The sequence below is a fragment of the Botryllus schlosseri genome, chromosome 8, assembly GCF_051294905.1.
Source record: "Botryllus schlosseri isolate E-star chromosome 8, Bs_hap1, whole genome shotgun sequence".
Classification (NCBI taxonomy): domain Eukaryota; kingdom Metazoa; phylum Chordata; class Ascidiacea; order Stolidobranchia; family Styelidae; genus Botryllus; species Botryllus schlosseri.
The window spans coordinates 5754186-5775232 of NC_137243.1; the positions used below are offsets into that span (position 1 = coordinate 5754186).

General features: G+C 40.0%; 1 protein-coding gene across 1 annotated transcript in view; it reads right to left on the reverse strand.

Moving 5' to 3' along the window:
* Positions 1-1189: 1189 nt before the first annotated feature.
* Positions 1190-21047, reverse strand: part of LOC145443984 (uncharacterized) — a 45834-nt gene continuing 25976 nt past the window's right edge. Inside the window, exons 4-14 of the mRNA XM_080321889.1 lie at positions 19814-19942; positions 19526-19737; positions 13587-13657; positions 13401-13505; positions 12518-12630; positions 9426-9576; positions 9239-9365; positions 8269-8366; positions 8092-8172; positions 6161-6279; positions 1190-4774 (exon numbers count right to left, since the gene is read on the reverse strand). Of these exons, the coding sequence (XP_080178015.1) occupies positions 4318-4774; positions 6161-6279; positions 8092-8172; positions 8269-8366; positions 9239-9365; positions 9426-9576; positions 12518-12630; positions 13401-13505; positions 13587-13657; positions 19526-19737; positions 19814-19942 (1663 nt within the window). The 3' untranslated portion in view covers positions 1190-4317. The remainder of the gene's footprint in view (positions 4775-6160; positions 6280-8091; positions 8173-8268; positions 8367-9238; positions 9366-9425; positions 9577-12517; positions 12631-13400; positions 13506-13586; positions 13658-19525; positions 19738-19813; positions 19943-21047) is intronic.

Here is a 21047-nt window from a genome sequence, read left to right on the forward strand (position 1 = left end):
TCTGCCAATATTACGAATTATAATAAACGAAATATATTAAAGATTTGTCAAAACATGAAATAATTCTGACTCATACAGGGCGGGTATGATTAATATCACACTTCAAAATAAAATGCGAATTCGTATAACAAACTTCATGCTACGATAAGAAGGTTCGGTCCACAACTGTCCTAAAACCAGGCAGGATGAGGAATTTGGATATCAATCATATCATACAATCATCTTCCCAAGACGCGTTTCAAACCCTTTCATACCGATTTTCTCATGTGAAACTATATCATGAATATTAACAACGGCAATTCATTATCTAGTACAGTGGTTCCCCAGCTTGTGTTGTCACGGACCCCTTTAGAAATATTTATAAATTCTACGGACCCCTGTCTAAATTATTCTTGTAACTCTATTAACATACTATTGACTATTGTGATAATTATGCTACCCAAGCACTGTACTGTATCAAATTGTCGTTCGACCGAGCGAGAGAAGAAAAGCTTTATACACAATTGGCATAAAATTGAGTAAACAATTGATATAATACTAAAATGAAGAAATAACTGCACAAGGGGAACGTGACCAGAGTTTTTTAAGCAGGAGTTGCTCCATCACTGTTAGGACTTGGTCGCCCTTCTCCAAGCGGGATTCCTGGGGTATATAAATTGTAAAAAGGCGACCCAAAGTGCCGTGCAGAAACTTTTGTAAACGTACGCAAATTAAAAGAAAGGGGTGTTGATGCCTTGCCTGAACCAAACCGCATGTTTTCTATTACGTAACAGACGAGGCAATCATGAATTGTCTGTAATCAATTATTCGATGTTCGATATGGTGGAGATAGTCGTAGTATTGTAGTGTAAGGGCAATGTACACACTGTAAGCAGCAGCATCAATTTATCTTAATGCATACCGGTACAGTGTAATCTCGTGAGCTTGAGCTTGACACATGTACATTTATAGAGAGAAATGAAAGTAGAAAAAATCACTTTTAGTTTTTTTTCTCCTAAATTCATCAAGGTAATAGCGGACGCCAAACGCTTTCTCACGGATCCCCAAGGGGTCCGTAGACCGCAGGTTGGGAACCCCTGATAAACTACAAGCAGTACTTAAAGAACAATGTATGCCGTGCAAAAAATATTTGAATTTGAGAGTGTATCCGTATGGTACTATGGCTAAACACAATAAATAAATAAACGCGTTTTAAACATGTCTGACCCAAATTCATTTTTATTTTAAACCAGTGGTCCTTATCCTCGGCTCCAGCGCCCCAGGGGGCGATTTGGACTTTGAAGGGGGTGAAATCGATCTGGGGCGGTATGGCGGAAGGGGGCGCTGAAGAAAGACGCGTGTTGAAATCGAACAAAGAGGCACCGTACCACATTTGAAAGTGAGATCCCTTTGTACAATAAAGATGCTTTGAAGCTTTCTAGCAAAAATGAATACCTATCTTTGAGATGTACAAAATTTAATTATCAAAATACTCTTCATCGTATCATAAAGGATGATCATGTTTTGTGTTGCGGCCCACAACCTCAAATGAACGTTAAATAACAAAGGTTGCTTCGTTTGGAATACATTCACGCGACTCCAACGCGAAATATTCGAATGGTGAAGTCCCAACACGAATGAATCGACCGAACTTCGGCCTCTTACCCATTTTTACTACATTCCTTGGAATATATGGGGTATAGAGGCGCCAGATTTATAGGCGATATTTCAAAGCGGCGCTGGAGGGAAAAAAGGTTGAGAACCATACTGCTTGAAACAAAACCCCTACATATACGTTCCGTGGAACATGAACGAGGGAGGAGCCAGACCCCCGAAAGAGTGCGGCACTATTTTATTCTGTCAGTCTTAGTTCACCAGGTACAATCCGGAGAACCATCAATTTTTCAATGCCAGTTTAATTTTTTGTTACCGGTGACTTTGACCAATTGGCCTACGTGTAAATGCACCGCTGGTTCACACACTTTCCTATGAAAAAACTTTTTTCCAGTTGAAGCGATGCACTGTAAATACACGACTATAAAATAGGTGTAGGCCTATCTATAGGATTTCCACCGTAGGGTCGGCTTTAAATCAGGTTAACGGCACTTTGAGATGCCAAATTGTGCTTTCACACTCATCCAATCAGTGGGAATGAGTGGAACACACGATATATATTTCAGGATGCATTAGGTTTTATTTACGTGTGAAACCTTATTAGGATAGATTGAGGTGCTACACGAAAACAGAACAGAACCTCTCCAGAAGAAGTGATTTATTTGAATCATTTTTTATCCATTGGAAGAGTGTGAAAGCATGATTCTGTACCCGAAAGTCCCTGTTACTTGAACTACACCGGTGGTTCATCATGACCTACTTTCTTCCTGAGCCCCTTTCAGATATTTCCATGGTCTGTCGCGCACCCCCCCACATCAAGCCTATCGGATTCGAGCCCGATTTATACAACTCGATTTCAATCTCACATCCTAATTTCATTTTTTAGCTCTCGAATACACTATTTGGGTGATCACTTTAGCCAAAAAGCTGCCGTGCATCTCTACTGTACAAATTATTAGGGATGGTGTGAACATCTGAAAGGTTCAGGTTCGTGTGAACGCGAAACGTTTTAAAAGGTGCCATGTGAACGCGAGCATGAACCTCATGACGTCACGTGACGTCATATTCCTAATTCTAACTCTACATTTCAGTGAAGTGATAGCCTATATTAATGCCTAGCGACGACTCGGGCCACATAATGCCACAGTGCTGAAGTTAGGGTTGCATTTAAAACAAACGGTGTTCTAGAAAACTTCGTGCAAAACATGTTTTAAACAAAGGCCTCTAAAAAAATGTATTTTTTCAAGTTTTAAATTTATGTCATAATTGTGTAAAAACTTTCCAAAAAAACATGTTGTATGTGCCTACGGGCAATTATCACACGATATAGCCGACGTATGTCGATATATGGTTGGAACCCTCAAAATAATTGGTTAAAGATTATTAGTACGGATATTTCGTGAAAGGAGCTATATTTACCCTATATTTCTAATTGTCAATGTCAATCCACTATGACGCCACAATTGAATATTAGTGACGGCATGGCTTAAAAAACAACAATAAAAACATGTATTAAATTAGGGCCTTGTTTTAGACATGTTTGTTTTAAATTGATTTTTATTTTAAATGCAACCCTAGCTGAAGTACATAGTGACGTTTTTAACGTCGCCGAATGTTTCAACTGGGGCATTTAAATGACATAATAATAATAAAATCAATACCTTTCGTCGCTTTGCCGACAATTTCGACGAGGACTTGCAAGGGAATATAAGCTTAGGCCTTAACGGTATAAGTAGGGTTACCATATTTTGGAAATCCAAAAAGAGGACACTTTTTCACAATTTTCAGACTTGCAAAACCGGAGTAGAATTCTCGAAAAATGCTTAATTTTTCCCACTTTGTGGTCGGTTGACTGAAAAAAGGTCAACTTTCTACTCGGCTCTCGAAATACCCGCCGGAGCGTTAGTCGAATATGGTAACCCTAGGTATAAGCCAGACCGAGCAATGTATTCGGCGTCCGAGTTACAGTCTGAGCTACATTGATATTTAGCAGACATCGATGAATTCTTTATATCAATATCATTGATTGGTTGAATAAGAATCATTCGCTGACTACCTATATATGTAGTGTATTTCGCTCTGGATATTGTTTGATTGCGGGTCAAGCTCACAGCAGAGAGTCACTCAATATTCGAGAACATTTTTGTAACAAAGGAAGTAAAATTTTTGAGATCATCAAGGTGCGTGCTTGTTTAGTGTTGATTATTTTTATGCTGCCAATACCATGCATATAGTGGTCCGCAGTGGAAATGCAAGAAATGTCGACCAAAGATGTTATAATGAAGTCAAAATTATAACATGCGAAAAAGGTTCACAGTGCAAAACCTACCAAGGCTCGTTTGTGAGCGTGCTCCTCTGAATTTCTGAGGTTCCCACACAGAACGCGAACGTGAACTTTACGTTCACACCATCCCTACAAATGATTCATACTTTCTAAAATAAAATGGAACGCCAGAACCCCTACAGAACTACTAAACCTTCTATCTATACTGATACTTCATTTGTATTGGGCATCAGCATACCGTACCAGCGGCCCCACATCGCCCACGAGCGTTTATGCCCCGTCCGAAATTCAAATCGCCCCAGGGGGCGCTGGCGACAGGGTTAAGAAGCAGGGATTTACATACCATACACCAGCGTGAAAATCGGCGAAATACACGATTTCCGTTTAGAGTGTACGTTTCCAGATTCGAAAACATACGTTGCGACACCGTATACGCATCCTCATACCTCCTCGTGCCGGCGTTTTATGGATTTCATATACTCTGAAAAATGTCGATCGAGTGCTGGCACGCTTTCTGAGGGCTCTACCACGTTAGGCATCGATACGGAACAGGCACCCTCGTCGTTAGTTCTCTGATCGCGGGCGAAATTGCTTCGAAAGTCGCTGCCCGCTGTGCGGACGGCTAAATCGTTCTCGCCGAATAACGACACTATCGACTTTCTGTAGTATCTACCGTCATCGCGTCTTATCGAGAGTTTTGAGGAGCACACGCCCATTTCGGTGATATCGGAATCACTGGCGGAAGAATGGTTATCGCTGGCGCAGTTCGATTGGCCCGCTCGCGGTCTCGTAATGGAATTTGCGTATATCTCTCGGTTTTCTTCCGCTACGGCGTCCTGATTGCGTAATCCGTCTCGGCGTCCCGATCGTAAGTACAGCCAGAATCGGGTGAAGCAACTGTGACGAGGAATCGCACATAAGCGCAGGAACTCAATGAGAAAGAAACTAGGAGATGTAGTGGCAAGATAGTGTAGTTGCGCGATCCACAACTGTAACGGCAATACCTTTTGGGATCGAGTCCGACTGCAGAATTCCTTCCCAAGTGTCGGAGGTTTACCTAGGCTCTCCCAGGGTTGTAATGACTCGATTCGAGTCCGAATCAAGTCGCGACTTTTGGGCGACTTGAAGCAATTTGTTTATTGACTCGAGGCTATAGGACGGCCAAGATTAGGCATTTCATTGTAACTTTGTGAAGAATACTAAACTACCACATTATAGGTATTTCGTCTATCCCAGTGGGTCCCCCCACCTTCATTTTCTCCTATCCTGTGCTAGAATTAGTCAAGCACTGAGTCGCTTTTCTATCAATAAAATTTACTGAACGTCCAAGCATTTACCCCACAATCGACCCATTCTTTATTTCGCTCCTTCCTTCTTAAAATCTCCCTCGAGGGCAGCGATATCCCCCCTTTGGGAACCACTGGTCTAACCAGTATACTGGGGTTTGTGAAACAGGGCCGGAAGCAATGTTAAGTGAGAAGAATTAGTATATTATGAATGCGAGGAATTCAATATCACCGGAACCTAGTCGTAAAAAGTGAGTCGAACAGAGTTGGAGTCGAACATGAACAGTGAGCACAACGACTTGGATCCGGAGTCGAGTCACAACACTTCAGCTCGGACTCGAACCTTTGTACTTGGACTCGGATTTGACTCGGAGGGGGGGGGGGTCAGTGGAAATGACTCGCCTTGCCGACCCTTGTACTACACACTATCCGTCATGCCTTTAGTCCAAAACTGAGTGCGACATAATATCCATAGAGTACATTCAGTACCGATAATCCCCTTGACATTGTTTTCTTGACGCCGTGCCCGCGCTCCAGCTCGTAATGGAGAAAAGATCAATATGCCAATACGCCATTGAGTTCATCCTAGTTAACCCGAATATAGTCAATCTGAATTTATAACCTAATTTGCACGGTCAAATATAGCTCTATGATTGAATCCAATTGACGAGCGCGACATCTACTGCTCAGAAATTGGTACCTAATTTGCATAGTGCATCGATAAGAATTGAACTTGCGATATTGTTTTCTCAAGTTCTATCACGAAGTTAACATGGTTAAGCTGATATAGGAAGTGAGTATTACGGCTAATTTACAGATAGACGTAGATGATATCAAACGAACAATAACGCCAATGCGGAGAGGATTTAGTGTTACACGTATATTAAGGTTTGTCTGCGTAATGAAATATTACTTTCGGAATGATGCAAGCACTGTTTAAAGTTGATACTGCATGTCAGCAGGACATGTTACATGGGGCTCGTCTTGGGAACTATACCTGACTGGGACTTGTTGCACTTGTGGAAGTATACTTTTCCGTCTACGCTTGATAGGTTCCTCCTGTGTCTTGCCGTGTTCATCATCTTCTTTTTCCATTAATGCCATTTCCTCTTTTTTCTATCGAGAGATAGCAGTTACGATTTAACTCCATTTATCAATAATCATTAGTGATATTTAACCGGTGTTCCATGTAACTCTAGGGGTTTTCAGTGCCTGTCTCAGGGGTGCCCATATTTGAGTGGTTCTGAAACCGGGGGAGTGCCCCCATGAGGGGCGTGAAAGCATGTGAAGGAGGGGGTGAAGCCACCTGAGAGAAATGATGTTTCTTGAACTCAGAATGAGGTAAATATGGGCTGAAAATTCAAAGTTCCAACAACGGCAAGAATCCTACTTATATCACGATTTGAATGTCATAGTTGGGTCGTAGCATCCATACATCGCTGCTTGATTTCGACCGATCAGAAGATGTATCTGGATTATGAGCAACTAAGTAAATGCACATAGCTGTTAGCTGATGCTATTATGGTCTGTCTGCAAAGCGTATGTGCAGATAACAGGTTGCGTTAAAAGGCACACGGTTATAGAGAAATGAGATATTTCCTTATAAGGCCATTTCATGTACCAGGTGTAATATGCCTTTAATCTAAGAAACAAGGGTTTAAATCGAAGTGGCTCACAACGACGAACTCCGGGTATACTACATTAGGACACATTTCGTAGTTAATGGCACTCTTGAGAAGCGCATTTTATTATAGACGAAAAGTACTCAATTGAATTATTCTCTTTCTGAACACCTGTGATACGTGGAGAAAAATTGTTTGTCCCGTGAAGAACAGGCAGGTTTGAATTGAGTGCGCTCCGCCCTATTAGTTTTTAATTTAGCTCAAGCTCAGGTACCTTCAAGCCAAACTTAAGTCGGGTAAAAGATGGTATTAGACACCAAAATCGCTCAAATATGTTTACGCTATACCTGCTACCATTGCACATGATTATTTTTGACATGGTATCGAAGTGAAAATCTTCCCCTTCAGCTCATAATTATTTCCCAGTGTTGAGTTTTAATTTCATCTTTCAGAAGTCTCTCATTTCATATTTGAGAAGTCTCTTAACATTGAAAACCTTCCATGACATCAAACTATGAGTTGGGGGGTCGCAAAATTTTTCACTATCATCACGGGGGCCTGTCCAGAAAGTTTGAGAACCACTGCCTTGTGGACTTCAAGACAAACACTCAACTCATACATATGATTTATGATGACACAATCGTCTTGACAATCATTGGTTGTAGGCAATTACCGCTGATCAGTAGCTGTTGTGGTGTAACGTTTTTCTTTGTGTGAAAAATTAGATTGTACCGTTTTTGTTCTGTTAATGCTCTGCTGGTGTACAGTTCATTTCGTGCACCAGCAATATATAGTAATGTAATAGGTGTGTAGTTAGATCTGTATTGTGGTTGATTTTTGTTTTGTGTCCCAGCCAAAATTCAATGTTCCGCGTATGGTCCCATATTAGCGTACGTGTTCATTATGTTTCACTGGGGGCCCGAGATTGAAGAAAATTACGAAAAGAAATACGTAGATGTATCTTCGGAAAAGAGTGTCGTCGGTTATGCTTGTGCTGATGACGTCTTCACGAATTGGCCATGCAATTAAGCTGTTCCCTTGAGGTGGTACACAAACATAATCAGTTTCACCTCTGATACACATATCTCCTTCAAGAACTAGTGTATTTGACATGATCGATTGGGTGTGTACGCAAAATACCGCGCCAGGAAGTGTCGATTACACGAGTTGCACACTACACTGGTGAGGTATCGTATAGGAATCGCCGAGACGCACGATTCTCGTCTACACAGTGGAAACTCTCAACGGAAATCGTGTAATGAGCAAGTTTCCAACCAACCGTACGGGCGTAAACAAGCTAACCCACCTTCTCAGGATCTACTCTGGCTCTGGCACTGAATTTGTCGAACGTCATTTGCGCGGTATCATGAAACATGGAATAGTTTATCTGAAGAAGAAAATTGACCCATAATTGTATAGTTTACCATTGAAAGCTCTTGTGCTTATCACAGCGAGGTATTTATAATATAGGGTTCTCGCTCACCTCGTAGTAATCCTTATCCGCTCTTAGTATTTGATCAAATCGATGCCCCCAGATAACTTCTTTTTCGGTGTAAGAGCTTCTTGCTTGGCAAGTCATTCCTGTTTATAATGCTACCAAATATGAGAATGCACACGTATGATTATCGCTGATAACGTATTCAGCACGGTAGGGAGTGTTAATGAATATGCTTGTAATAAAAAGAATCAATGTCAAAGGAATCAATAGAACATAATAGTGGTGAGATCCATGGAGGTGATAATATTAAGTAGGGGACGAGAGAGAGAGAGAGAGAGAGAGAGAGAGAGAGAGAGAGAGAGAGAGAGAGAGAGAGAGAGAGAGAGAGAGAGAGAGAGAGAGAGAGAGAGAGAGAGAGAGAGAGAGAGAGAGAGAGAGAGAGAGAGAGAGAGAGAGAGAGAGAGAGAGAGATGATGTACAAAAGTGTGGCTTCGATTAATCCAAGACCGTTAGCGTAACATTATGCGCGCTATATGCGGCACTTGTGAATTGGCCCAATTTTATTGTGCTCCCGTGTAGAGAGAACGAACACGCTGATTCGAGTGAATTTCAACATACCGAATCACGTTGGTGTCTTAGAGCGACGCCGATTTCATTTGATAAAACTGAATCATATTACGTGGCAGTGCTCAAATGCTCATGCTGTAAGTTAGGATTGTGAATGAACTGTGGTGGTATATCATTGCATACATGTGAGAAAATATAAGAGAATATGAGACACCCGCGAAAGACTATCAAAATATGTAACAAGAATCAAGTCATATAATATGCCACGAGTGGTAAGATTTGATCGAGACAGTCAAAAATAACTCAAGTCGAGTCCGAGTCAATTTCGATTTTTTCTAAAATGACTCCAATTAAGCAGAGTCACGAGAAATTGCAAATCGATTCGAGTTACTTCAAAAACACTGAGTAATTGTACTTTTGAAACTCTTAACTTCGTCGTATTTCTAACCTGTAGCTTCAACCATTCCTTCCAAAATAACCACTACTTCGAATTCGTCCTTCTTCAACTGCATTTCCGATATACCCCAAAACGGCGAATCTTGATCGATGACATGGCATATTATTTGTGGAGTTACCTGTCAATTGCGACCACTTTTCTCAAATGTTTTTAATTATCGCATGTCCCAAACCCTTACCAAAAGTAGCCGGTCGGCTCCCGTGTTAAAGCCTACGTTCAGGTCCGTCTGATCTAACGGCATGAATTCGCCTTCCGGCGAATATCGGTCTTGGATCATCTTTGCTCGGATTTGCGCCTCCACGATATGAGAATTTCTCAAATCTCCCACCCTGGGAAATGGGTTGCCAGTTAAAACCGAAACATGGCTGATTACCAGCTACTGATAGCTGTCGTGATTATCCTAGATATACGGCTACGCAGAAATAGTATTGGCAAATTCAACACTTCAGTCACCATCCTGATTATTTTCACGCTACGCAACACTATAGCGCGAGGCCGATTAAATCGCGATTGAATACCATGATATATATTTATTATGGTATGTTTTTATATAGGTAACACGTAAATCACGCTCGGGGAAAAAGTCGCCATTCCCTGAAGCCTAAAGTAAATTAGAACATGCAAAGGCCACGGATTTTGTCATCGGCAAACATTTGTTGAATAATTCTGTTATTATCGAGACTACAGATATCGCGTCGTTAGGAGCCGCTCACACATTCATTTGCATGCCTTGGAGTCGAAGTTTGGCAAAATACGCCAACCTAGTTTATGCCAACAGAATGAACTCGTATACCATCTAAATTAGTACATTGAACTTGGGCGATCTCTTCGCGTCGATAACTCGAAATTCCATGCCGGTAACGCCATATTTCGTGATACGATTGTCTATATATACAATGTTTTTTCAAATTCCCAGTAGTGGCTGACGATTAACCCTAATGATTGCTAGCCGAAAATATATTCGGTTTATTCAATATGAATACATTATTCAACTGTATAGTTAAGCGCTGCATCTCCTAGAACAGTGGTTCTCAAAATGGGGGGCGTGAAAGCCTCTCAAGGAGGGGGGGCGAAGCCGCAGTTAACTTGAAAAATATTCGCGCTTCTCGCGATTTTCCCCCATTGCATGGATATTGCTTTGTATATTGTCCGAGTTTCGTCTTTTAGAATTCTCTCATAAACAGTCATGACCTTCAATGCCATCAAACTATCCATTGGGATTGCTAGCATACTGATTGCTCTCTTTATTATTTTTTGATACCATGAGGAGGAGGCTGCGAAATTTTTGATTGTCATAAAGGCGGGCGTGTCGAAAAAAGTTTGAGAACCACTGCCCTAGAAGCTCACCGCATACATACAAATAGCTTGTAGGAGCTAATATTATTAGTGGTGAACGAACCGCTAACATATCGTACAAAAACCTATATTACCATCACTGATAATTTTGACATTGGGTGTATGTATGTTGTATAATTGTATATCACGTGTCTGCAGAGCGAGTCATTTATGTAACGTGGCGTCACATTTGAGAGATGAGCCGTATGCTCTCTGACGTATTTGTGACAAGACACGCGTCGTCGCATTGATAAGACATGGCATGATCTTCGTAGCGGAAACATGAATGAGCTATATAGCATCTCTCTTCCATGCATTAGTTATCCGCTTATGCAACCGCAGACTTTGAGAACGTAACAGACACTATTTGCCCCAAGAATCCCTGGTATTTAGGTTATCATTAGGGCGGTTTTTTTTTACCTAAAAAAAGAAAATTTTGACCTAAAAAAACTGAATTTTGACCAAATTTTGACCTAACGTATGCAAATTAGATGTTTTCCCACATAATGTTAAAATTGCACCACTTATCTTCATTTCTGGTTTGAACTGACTGTTTTAACGAAGTAGTTTGGCCTGAAAAAACGTTTTTGGCTGAGAAACGGGCATGTTTTTACATGAAAAAAACAATATTTTAACGAAATCTGGCCCTATGAAGAATTCCAGTGGTTACAATATGTATTATGGTAGAAATAATTAAAATTTTTTGTAGTACAACGAGAGATGCTTTCCTACATTCTTGGGCAGAAAGTGCACGTCCTTACTAAGAAGCTTGCCAAGGACGTTCAACAGCAGCAGTTGTTGGCCGACAACACTCAAGTTGTGCGTACACTGCTGGTGCTTGTGACACACCGTGTTGCTTCATTCTGACAATGTTGTCTACATCACAATTTTTCATCATGCGCTTCTTAATATAAGAATGATGCAATCCACAAGAAGTCTTTCTTCAGTTAGGATATTGCGGTACGTTGACCATAACACCATGTCTACCTATTATTTGTTTTTTTACCGTTTATGATTCACAATGAGCAGACGATTAGCCGTTTACAACGGTAGGCCTATAAAATAGGCTAAAGGCGGTAAATTATCAAATTATAAGTTCACCGACAGTGCTAAATCAACGATACAAACAAAATGCAGACGTCAAAATTTTTTTAATTTTCTGAAAAATTTTGACAAATTTTGACCTAACGCTACAATTTTGACATGTAAAAAAAACCGCCCTAGTTATCATCTTAATTATTCAGGTAAATGTATAGATTCCGTTGAATTTAATCGGTAACCATATGCTGTGTCATATATTAGCGTATAGGGGCAGACATGGACAACTAGAAAAGGTCATTTTTTCTAAATTGGAATACAATTAGACTTATAGCTATACATTTTTTACAAATTATAGACTAGAATTAGACTTATAGCTATACATTTTTTACAAATTATAGACTAGAATTAGAATTATAGCTACAGCGGTTTTTCCAAGTTATAGTATAATTAGAATTACTGAATTCGCTAAAACTTGGAAATTGAATCATGTTCATATAACACGATATCGCGGTTAGATCCCATAAGCACGAGAATGGCAAATGTCTGTTTGGCAAGCTCGGCTCGCTTCACACTATTTTGTTCTCCTGTAGCATTTTCTGGAACACCAGAAATTGTATTCGAATTAAAATTATAGCATAGGAAACTGTTCACAAATTATATTAGATTAAATTAGAATTATATTACCGTTATTTTGCTCTAATTATTTTAATTAGACAACTAATAGAATTATCTAATTGTTCAAGTCTGGTATGGGCCAAAATCCAATTTTGAAAAGGATGTATGTCATAATTGCGGGTGAGATCCATCGTCACTGGCCGAGCTGCATGCTGCACAGATTACATTACGAAATCTTTGAAACTCTGTACAGGCACGTTACGCGGACATTAGACATACCGAAACATGAAGCAGACTTTTCCATCGCGTGCGCAGATCACCGCCGTTCTGCTGAACATTATGGTTTCCGCCCGCTTCTTTGGTTGTGAAATCTTCACGAACATGCAACCGACCTAGATCGATAATATGGGGAAGCAACAAATCAACTTATGTTTCGAAATTTATTGCGAGGGTCCGGATATTGAAGATTGACTACGCTGTAAAGTAGGTAGTAAACTAAAAAAAGAAACGCCGGGAATCTTTAAAGCCCGAGATGAATGTTTAAAACGAGCGACTTCGCCCTATGAGTGATGAAGCCTATAACGTCGTAAAACATTGACCCGTTTATTAAACTCTGCACTCAAGTCGAGCTTGATCGATTCTGTGTACGAATCGAAGATATAGAATGGGTTCGCTTCGCTCCATGTATTATTCGAGATTTTACGCCGGTGACACCACATTTGTGATACGATTGTTCATATAGGCCTATGTTCTTTCTAATTCTCTACTAGTTGCTGACGATTACCCGTGACGAGAGTCAGCCGAAAATATTTGGGTTGGTTTCATATTAATATATTATTCCATTGCATATCATGATTATGAAATTGTCAGCATAAATTAACTGCAGACCATAAAAATAAAATCTACTTATTTATTAATTCAATCTTTTAGTGTAGTGGGCGGCCTATGATGAAGTGAAATGGAAAAATAGAGACTCATAACCATTGTAATTTCATACGGTATTGCTATAGAGCTTAAGGACGGACAACTTCTTAAATAGTCGGACCTAATATGGATAAATGAGGTAGTTGGTGGGCGGGATCAGTGGGGGGATATACTTGACAATGTAATGACGCCACAGAGCCACTGCGACACACGAAATGCCGTCGAATATTAAACTCACCATGAAAGCATCCAAAATGGACCCGAGTAAACTTTGGATTAGCAGAACCAACATAGCGTGCGCACATTCGTCAGTAATATAACGTGTGCCGAACCCAATTGTTACCTATGAGAAATTTTGCCGATTAGTGAAATATCACCAAACCCTGCGTACATACGTTTGTATTATGATAGTAAGTATTCTCACTTGGGTCTCAATTGAATATAGGAAGGCAGACGTGAAGGAACTAACACCGTGTATACATGTTTCTTGTCCATCTCCACTCCTGAGAACGGAAAACCAGGAACTTGATTGATGTCACGAAACTTGGACGAAGCAATTGGCGATGAATCGGGTATAGATAGATTGATAATGATAATTAGCAGTTAGATGAAAATTTCCACTATCCATTCATTGATTCTATAGATTATGAGCTATGACCCTCGTCGTTTCAAACAGTGCTTATTGTAAGAGAATTTCATCGGGTAACTGAAAAGCGTCTTCGGGCATATTGGAATGGTGTTTTGCGCTTCCATTGTTGTGTTGCAAAAATCAATATCGGAGAAGCGTCTTCGGAGAAGGGAATTCACCAAATAGAGGTTAACTGAGAAACTATGGTTCCGGTTAAGTCCAATCTATCTACCATTTCTCCCGATTCATTTTGTGAACACAAGTATCCACTTCGACGAAACGGTGCTGCTGGCAACATTGATACTGGGGATAATGTGAACCTCTGAGTGATTCAGGTTCGTGTGAACGCGAACCTTTTTGAAAGGTTCTGTGTGAACGCGAACGTAAGCCTCATGACGTCACGTGACGTCATATTGCTAATTCCAGCCCCACATTTCAGTGAAGTGATAGCCTATTTGTACACGATACCTAGCGACGACTCGGGCCACATAATGTTACAAAGCTGAAGTACATATTGATGTATTAAACGTCGCTAAATGTATCAACTGGGGCAATCAAATGATATAATAATCCCATAAAATCAATATCTTCCGTCACTTTGCCAACAATTTCGACGAGGACTTGCAAGGGAGTATAAGCTTACGCCTTACCGGTCTAGGCCGGACCGGACCATGTATTCGGCGCTGAGTATTGCTACGTAAATATTGAACAGAGTGTAAAACGGGTTTCTGTACTTGCTGCTGATTACCCCATCAACAAGTTACACATTAGTAGCCAACCGCTCAATCGCACGGATTTGTTTTTGTTATGATACAAAACATATGAAATCTCGATTGACCCGGAACGCCCGCTGGATTTTTTTTCATCAGACAACGATATCAATTTCATTGATTGGTTGAATAAGCATAATTCGCCGACTACCTACATTTAGTGTATTTCGCTCTTGATGTTGTGTGATTGCGGGTCAAGCTCACAGTAGAGCAGAGGTCTCAAACTCAAAAGTGTTCGCGGGCCAATTTCCTAGTTTTGGTGACGCCGCGGGCCGCACCATCAATAATAGGGGTATTTAATGTATAATGACCAAGTAGGCTTTATTTGACGGGGCGGGATCAAAAAGCATAGTCTCGTTAAATCGTGCATAGTGCGAAGAATATTTATCAGTTGAATAAATTAGCCCAGAAAATATTCCACTTTTGGTTGGTTTGCAACATAATTTCAAGTTCTAGATAGCATATAGGCCTATAATTCCATAATGCATCTCGGATCCCCTGATGCGGTGCTTCGTACCCCGAAGGGGCCACAGACCCTTGCTTAAGAACCCGTAGAATAGAAACATCCAATCACCGAATAATCCATTGGTGTTACAGCTGCGGAGCGTACCACTACCTTACTCGCCACCGCCAATAATAATATGGATGAAGAGACCAAAGATCACCCAGGTGTAAAACTAACTATACATATCGGGGGTGACTGAATGCCAATGGATTCCATGTTGACTTGATTAGATAGCTATATATGCTACGTAACACAAGTAACGACATTTTGATATATTAGTCTACTATTTCAGTATTTCCCATGATAGTTTAATGGTTTGTTGCATAACTGGTCGTACAAATTAGTCACGGAGTTCCCAGTCACAAGTCCTTCTGTGATTCTAACGTTTAACTAAACTCGAGTCATTTATATTATATAATCCAGTCAGTCCGAATTCGAGTCATTTTACGAAATGTTGGCCTCAAGTCCCAATCACAATTTTCAGTCAGGAATCATCAACGGGTCGTGTTTTATCATCATGAACTAAAAATGTGACCTAATAGCTGATCTTCCACCGCATGATAGCTTTTGAGAGTGATGTGATAGTGAAGTCTGATGAGATTTCCGATTTTTGGAGTAGTTTCAGAGTGAACTCTAAGTTCTCAAATCGATCAAAGATATGTGGCAGTTGAATAAATTGTCGAATACTCAAAAATCCAAAATGCCGTCGCGGGCCGCGTGTTTGAGACCTCTGCAGTAGAGAGTCACTAGATATTCGAGCAAACTTTTGTAACAAAGCAAGTAAAATTTTTGAGATTGTAAAGGTGCATTTACGTTCAGCGTTGACTTTTTTATGCTGCCAGCAAGCGCCATGCATATAGTGGCCCGCGGTTGAAACGCAATAAATTTCGACCAAACATGTTATAATGAAGTGAAAATTGTACTATATGAAAAAGGTCCACAGTGCAGAACCTACCAAGGTGCGTTTGTGAACTTGAACCTCTAAATTTCTGAGGTTCACGCACAAAATGCGAATGTGAACCTTACGTTCACACCATCCCTAATTGGTACCATAATTCGACAAGTGACAGAATTACGGCATATTATATGCGCGTGTCAGAGGTTCTTGGGTTCTGGGTGAAAACCTGATCGAGATCCATTTCATTTCACCAAAAAAAAAAAAAAGTAAAATTACAATATGGTACGTGACGTCGTGGAACTATAATCCAGCAAGTAGTACATTGTGTCCGCCGTTCGTCTTTGCTTTAGGTATAGATAGATGAGTGTGTGTAATCAATAGTTTTGGATACGTGTCCCTAGAGTTGGTAAATTGCTATCGATAACAACAACTGTGGGAAGCGCGTGAGACGCTTATGCCCTGCGTGTAGTACTTAAGAACTGGTGTACTCGTGAGTCAATTGCAAGTGATTCAGTCACAGTTCAAATTCATATTATTCAAGCTTGATCTACAGTGGTTTTGGTTTTGTGGTAATTTTTATTGCAGTATCATTACAGAGTATAGAAATAGAAAATTTTGTATCTATACTACTGATGAGCAGAAATACAAAATACATTTTGCAGATTCCTGTGTAATTTTCCGATTTCATTGAAGTTCCGCGTTCCGGATACATAGCTAAAGTATCTAAATAGGATGCATCTAGCAAACATAATCGTAATTGCCTTTCGGGACAATGACAGTACTGGTTAAAACCAGTGAACTCTCTATTATTTACGATGGGCGCTTGGGTAGTGCGGAAGGAATCAAGCATTAATCAACCAGGCATATACGAAATCCCACGATTACGCACGGTTACAGAATCGTGGTATATGAAGAATTAGCAAGAGCCAGGTCGAGATAATGGAAAATAAAGAATCGGAGTTACAAAATGCATGCTGTGATTTTAGAGTCCGGATTCAAAAATGGTCATCTGCTGCCGCGTTCAAGACCTTCCGTAGAATATGCGCAATGCACAGTTTCCAATAAACAGACCTTTTGGACCATGTCAAATCGAATGTCTATCGATTATATTATTACAGCATTTTATTTCGGTTCCCTTCCATTGCTGCCGAAGCTCACATTTATCTCTGGCATCAGGACGCCCTCTTATAGACATCGCGCAAGAACATCAATACGTCATGCAGCATTTGCAAGCCTGTATGCATTTCGCTTGATTTTTCTTTTGATTTCGCAGCGGGCATCATTCATGAGCCTGTTATGACTACAGCATTTGTATCTGGTGCACCCTTTCTGTTATCCGGGTCCATCATTTGAGGGCGGCGATAATTGCTTATGCCAAATCAATCCTAAACTGTCGTTATAACATGGCGGTGATAGCGATTGCTATGACCGCCTCTAACCTTGGTTTTGAAATTTGAAGCAGTAATAAAAACAGGAAATAAGGCTATTCTTAATGGGAGAAAGCCATCTACAAGAAGGGCTGCATTTAAAACAAATGGTGGTTTTAACAAATGCAATTTTTTCAAAAGTTGTATAGTTATGCCGTAATTGAATAGTATATTCCTGTTGAAATGAAGCCGAATACATTCGGCTTACACTCGCCAGGGGTAATCGTCAGTAACTAATACATTGAACGCTCTCTTATTCGAAATTTCATGCTGGTGACGTCATATTTAGTGATGCGATTGTTGATATGCCATGTTCTTTCCCATTCTCTATTAGTTGCTGACAAATACTCCTGACGAGTGTCAGCCGAAAATATTCGAGTTCATTTCAATATGAATATACTATTCAATTGTATGCTGAAGTTTTGTACCCCCCCGGAACGTCTTCAAATATGCTATAATTGTGTATATACTTGCGAAGAAACATGTAGTATAAGCCTACGGACGATTTGCACCCAGTATAGTCGACGAATACGATATGGAACGGTTGGAACCCTCGAAATCGTCGTCGGTTCAACAGTTACATCACACCGATATATAGATCTATGGTACGGAATGAATGCTCAGATGATGATGACCGCCGACCGTAAAATACCGCATAACGATGCGGTCCTGGTTAAAGATATTTTAGGTCGGTATATGACAGGGTCCGGAAGCCTTTTTCGTCAATAGAGCCTTATTTACTTTACATTTAAAATAGCCTATTTCAATACACTGTGACGTCATCATTAAAGATTAGTGACGTCACGACAAAAATATAAAAAAAGACATGTTTAAAATGGCCATCTAAACATGTTTGTTTGAAAATGATTATTGTTTAAAATGCAACCCTATCTATAAGTGAGTAAATAATAAGTACAGGACTGGGGAAAATTGAGTATCTTGAACACTTTATTCTAAATCGAGTATCAAGCGTTGAGTCGAGTAGCAGTATCACGCATTACAATTAATACGAGATTCAGATTCGAGTGCTCCGATCATTCTGCTCAATCCAAAGAGTGAGTCATGAAACACTTGGGATTCCTGTCCTTCTTGCGGTTACAATTCCGCCTAATATACTTAATACCTTCTAAATTCGCAATTGGGGATGCACAAGTCAGCAGTTTACCTTGGTATGAAATGACGCCCACAAGGGCACCACACAACAAATGAACGCGGAATCAAAAACCAGACCGCGCCAGAAGTAATGTATCCTGATATATGATCAAGGTTGAATATTACATTACCGACAGGACACTTTGGGTAAATTTGATACTTTCTAAGGCAGGCGTGTGCAATCTTTTTAGAAAGGGGGTGAGTTATAGGTAACTATGGGGTTGCATTTAAAACAAACAGCGTTTTAAAACACTTTGTTTAAACATGTTTTGACCAGTGTTCAGAACAAAGGCCGGTAATTTTTTTTTAAGTTGTGAAATTATGCCATAATTGTGTAAATGCTTTTCAAAAAACATGTTATATGAGCCACCCGATTTAGCAGACGTATATCGACATGGGATGGTTGGAACCCTCAAAAAGTCGGTTCAACAGTTATAGTACATGTATTTCGTCAAAGGAGCTATATTTACCCTATATTTTTAATTGTCAATGTCAATCCATTATGACGCCACAGTTAAATATTCGTGACGTCATGGCTTAAAAAAAACAATAAAATACATGTTCTAAGTTAGGGTCTTGTTTTAAACATGTTGGTGTTCAATTGATTTTTGTTTCAAATGCAACCCTCTACGTAACGAGTCTAGCACAGCGGACGCATGGGATTTTTAGTAGTTATGGGGGTCCACTTTCTCGTTAGAGTTATCAATAACATTCGACATCGAAATGTACATACGAACTGTTTAAAGTAGGCGGTGAATCGCGTTAAGTTATAGAGCAAATGCTGTTGAAAATATTCATGGGTAAATTAAGTCTGTGCACATTCTAGTGATATTAGTTTGTTGCCCGTCTCTTCATTTCGGCAGGGCACGCCATCTAAAACTGGCATTTCTTCGCGGTTCGCAAAGTATTCTCTTTGTTAAGTTTAAAATGTTATCGGGGGGCCCCACTTATCGGTTTGAAATCCAAAACGCATGCTAAAGTACATATATATAATGGTACTTGCCATGATGGTACGTTCATCGCCCACCATATAAAAGCAAACGCAATCCAGCTAATGATGTAACTTAAGACAAATATGGCGACATTCTTCTTCCACTCCATATCGACCAAAGTCGTGAACAGGTCCGCAAGATAAATCGTCCTCTCGTCGACTTTGGCGTAACGTACGTTGCAATTTCCATTCTTCGCGACAAACCTGAATTTCATGGGCAACAAAGTTTCTTGCATTTGAAAAGTTGGACGTTATTCTATTACACGAAAATATTTCGTACCTTGTCCTGCGTGGAGACTTATCTTTCTTCTTAGCTTTATGCTCTTTGTTTGTATCTTGCGGGACCGAGAGACTACCAGCCCTGGACCTTGTAGATAGTGTTCTTTCGATCTTGTTTGGAAGGCGTGATCTGCAGGCGATAAATCAGGTATTATACCTATGTGCTGAAGATTTATCTAGGCTCCTCCCAGCCATGTGATCCCTGCTGTCGTTAAATACGGAACCATAACGTAGAATATCGGCCTGGTGTAAAATGACCAATGTACCCGAAACGCCATGTATATCAAAACAACAACATGTTGTTTGGAAGGCGTGAACTGCAGAGAATAATATCATGGCGTAGTCTCGACTAGGGTTGCATTTAAAACAAAAATCAATTTAAAACAAGCATGTTTAAAACAAGGCCACAATTTAAAACATGTTTTTATTGTTTTTTTGAAGTCATGACGTCACGAATATTCAATTGTGACGTTATAGTGGATTGACATTGACAATTGAAAATATAGGGTAAATATAACTCCTTTGACGAAATATCTGTACTACTAATGTTGTTCCGACTATTTCGAGGGTTCCAACCATCTCATATCAATATACGTCGGCTATATCGGGTGGTAATTGTCCGCAGGCTCATACAACATGTTTTTTCGAAAGTATTTACACACTTATGGCATCATTTTACAACTTAAAAAAAAACACTTTTTTTAAAAGGCCTTTGTTTAAAACACTGTTCAAAACATGTTTTAAACAAAGTGTTTTAAAACACCGTTTGTTTTAAATGCAACCCTAGTCTTGACGTAGTCACGAGTTGGTGCTGTTGTCCATATCCACAATGAACAGTTCTGTACAAACGACATCTATCGAAAACAATACAGCTCAATGAAGAAAAGTTATTAGATTAGTAAATATCGTATTAAAAAACTTACATTCCAATAACTTCGCTTCTACGGGTTGGAATTGAGCCAAATTTTTGCTACCCAACGGAACAATTTCATGAGGTAGGAAGTAATATTTGACAAAATATCCTTTGTATTTCTACAAAAATAAGTCCAAATGTTTTCACTCCTACGGGTTGCAAATGCCTCAAATTCGATGTGCGTCATTATTTTAGGTCAGGGGTGTCAAACATCCGGCCCGCGGGCCGCATTCGGCCCGCCAGACTATTTCATCCGGCCCGCGTCGCAATTCTGAGTAGATTGAAACATTCTTATATTTTCCAGCAAATTTGTAGCAAATAT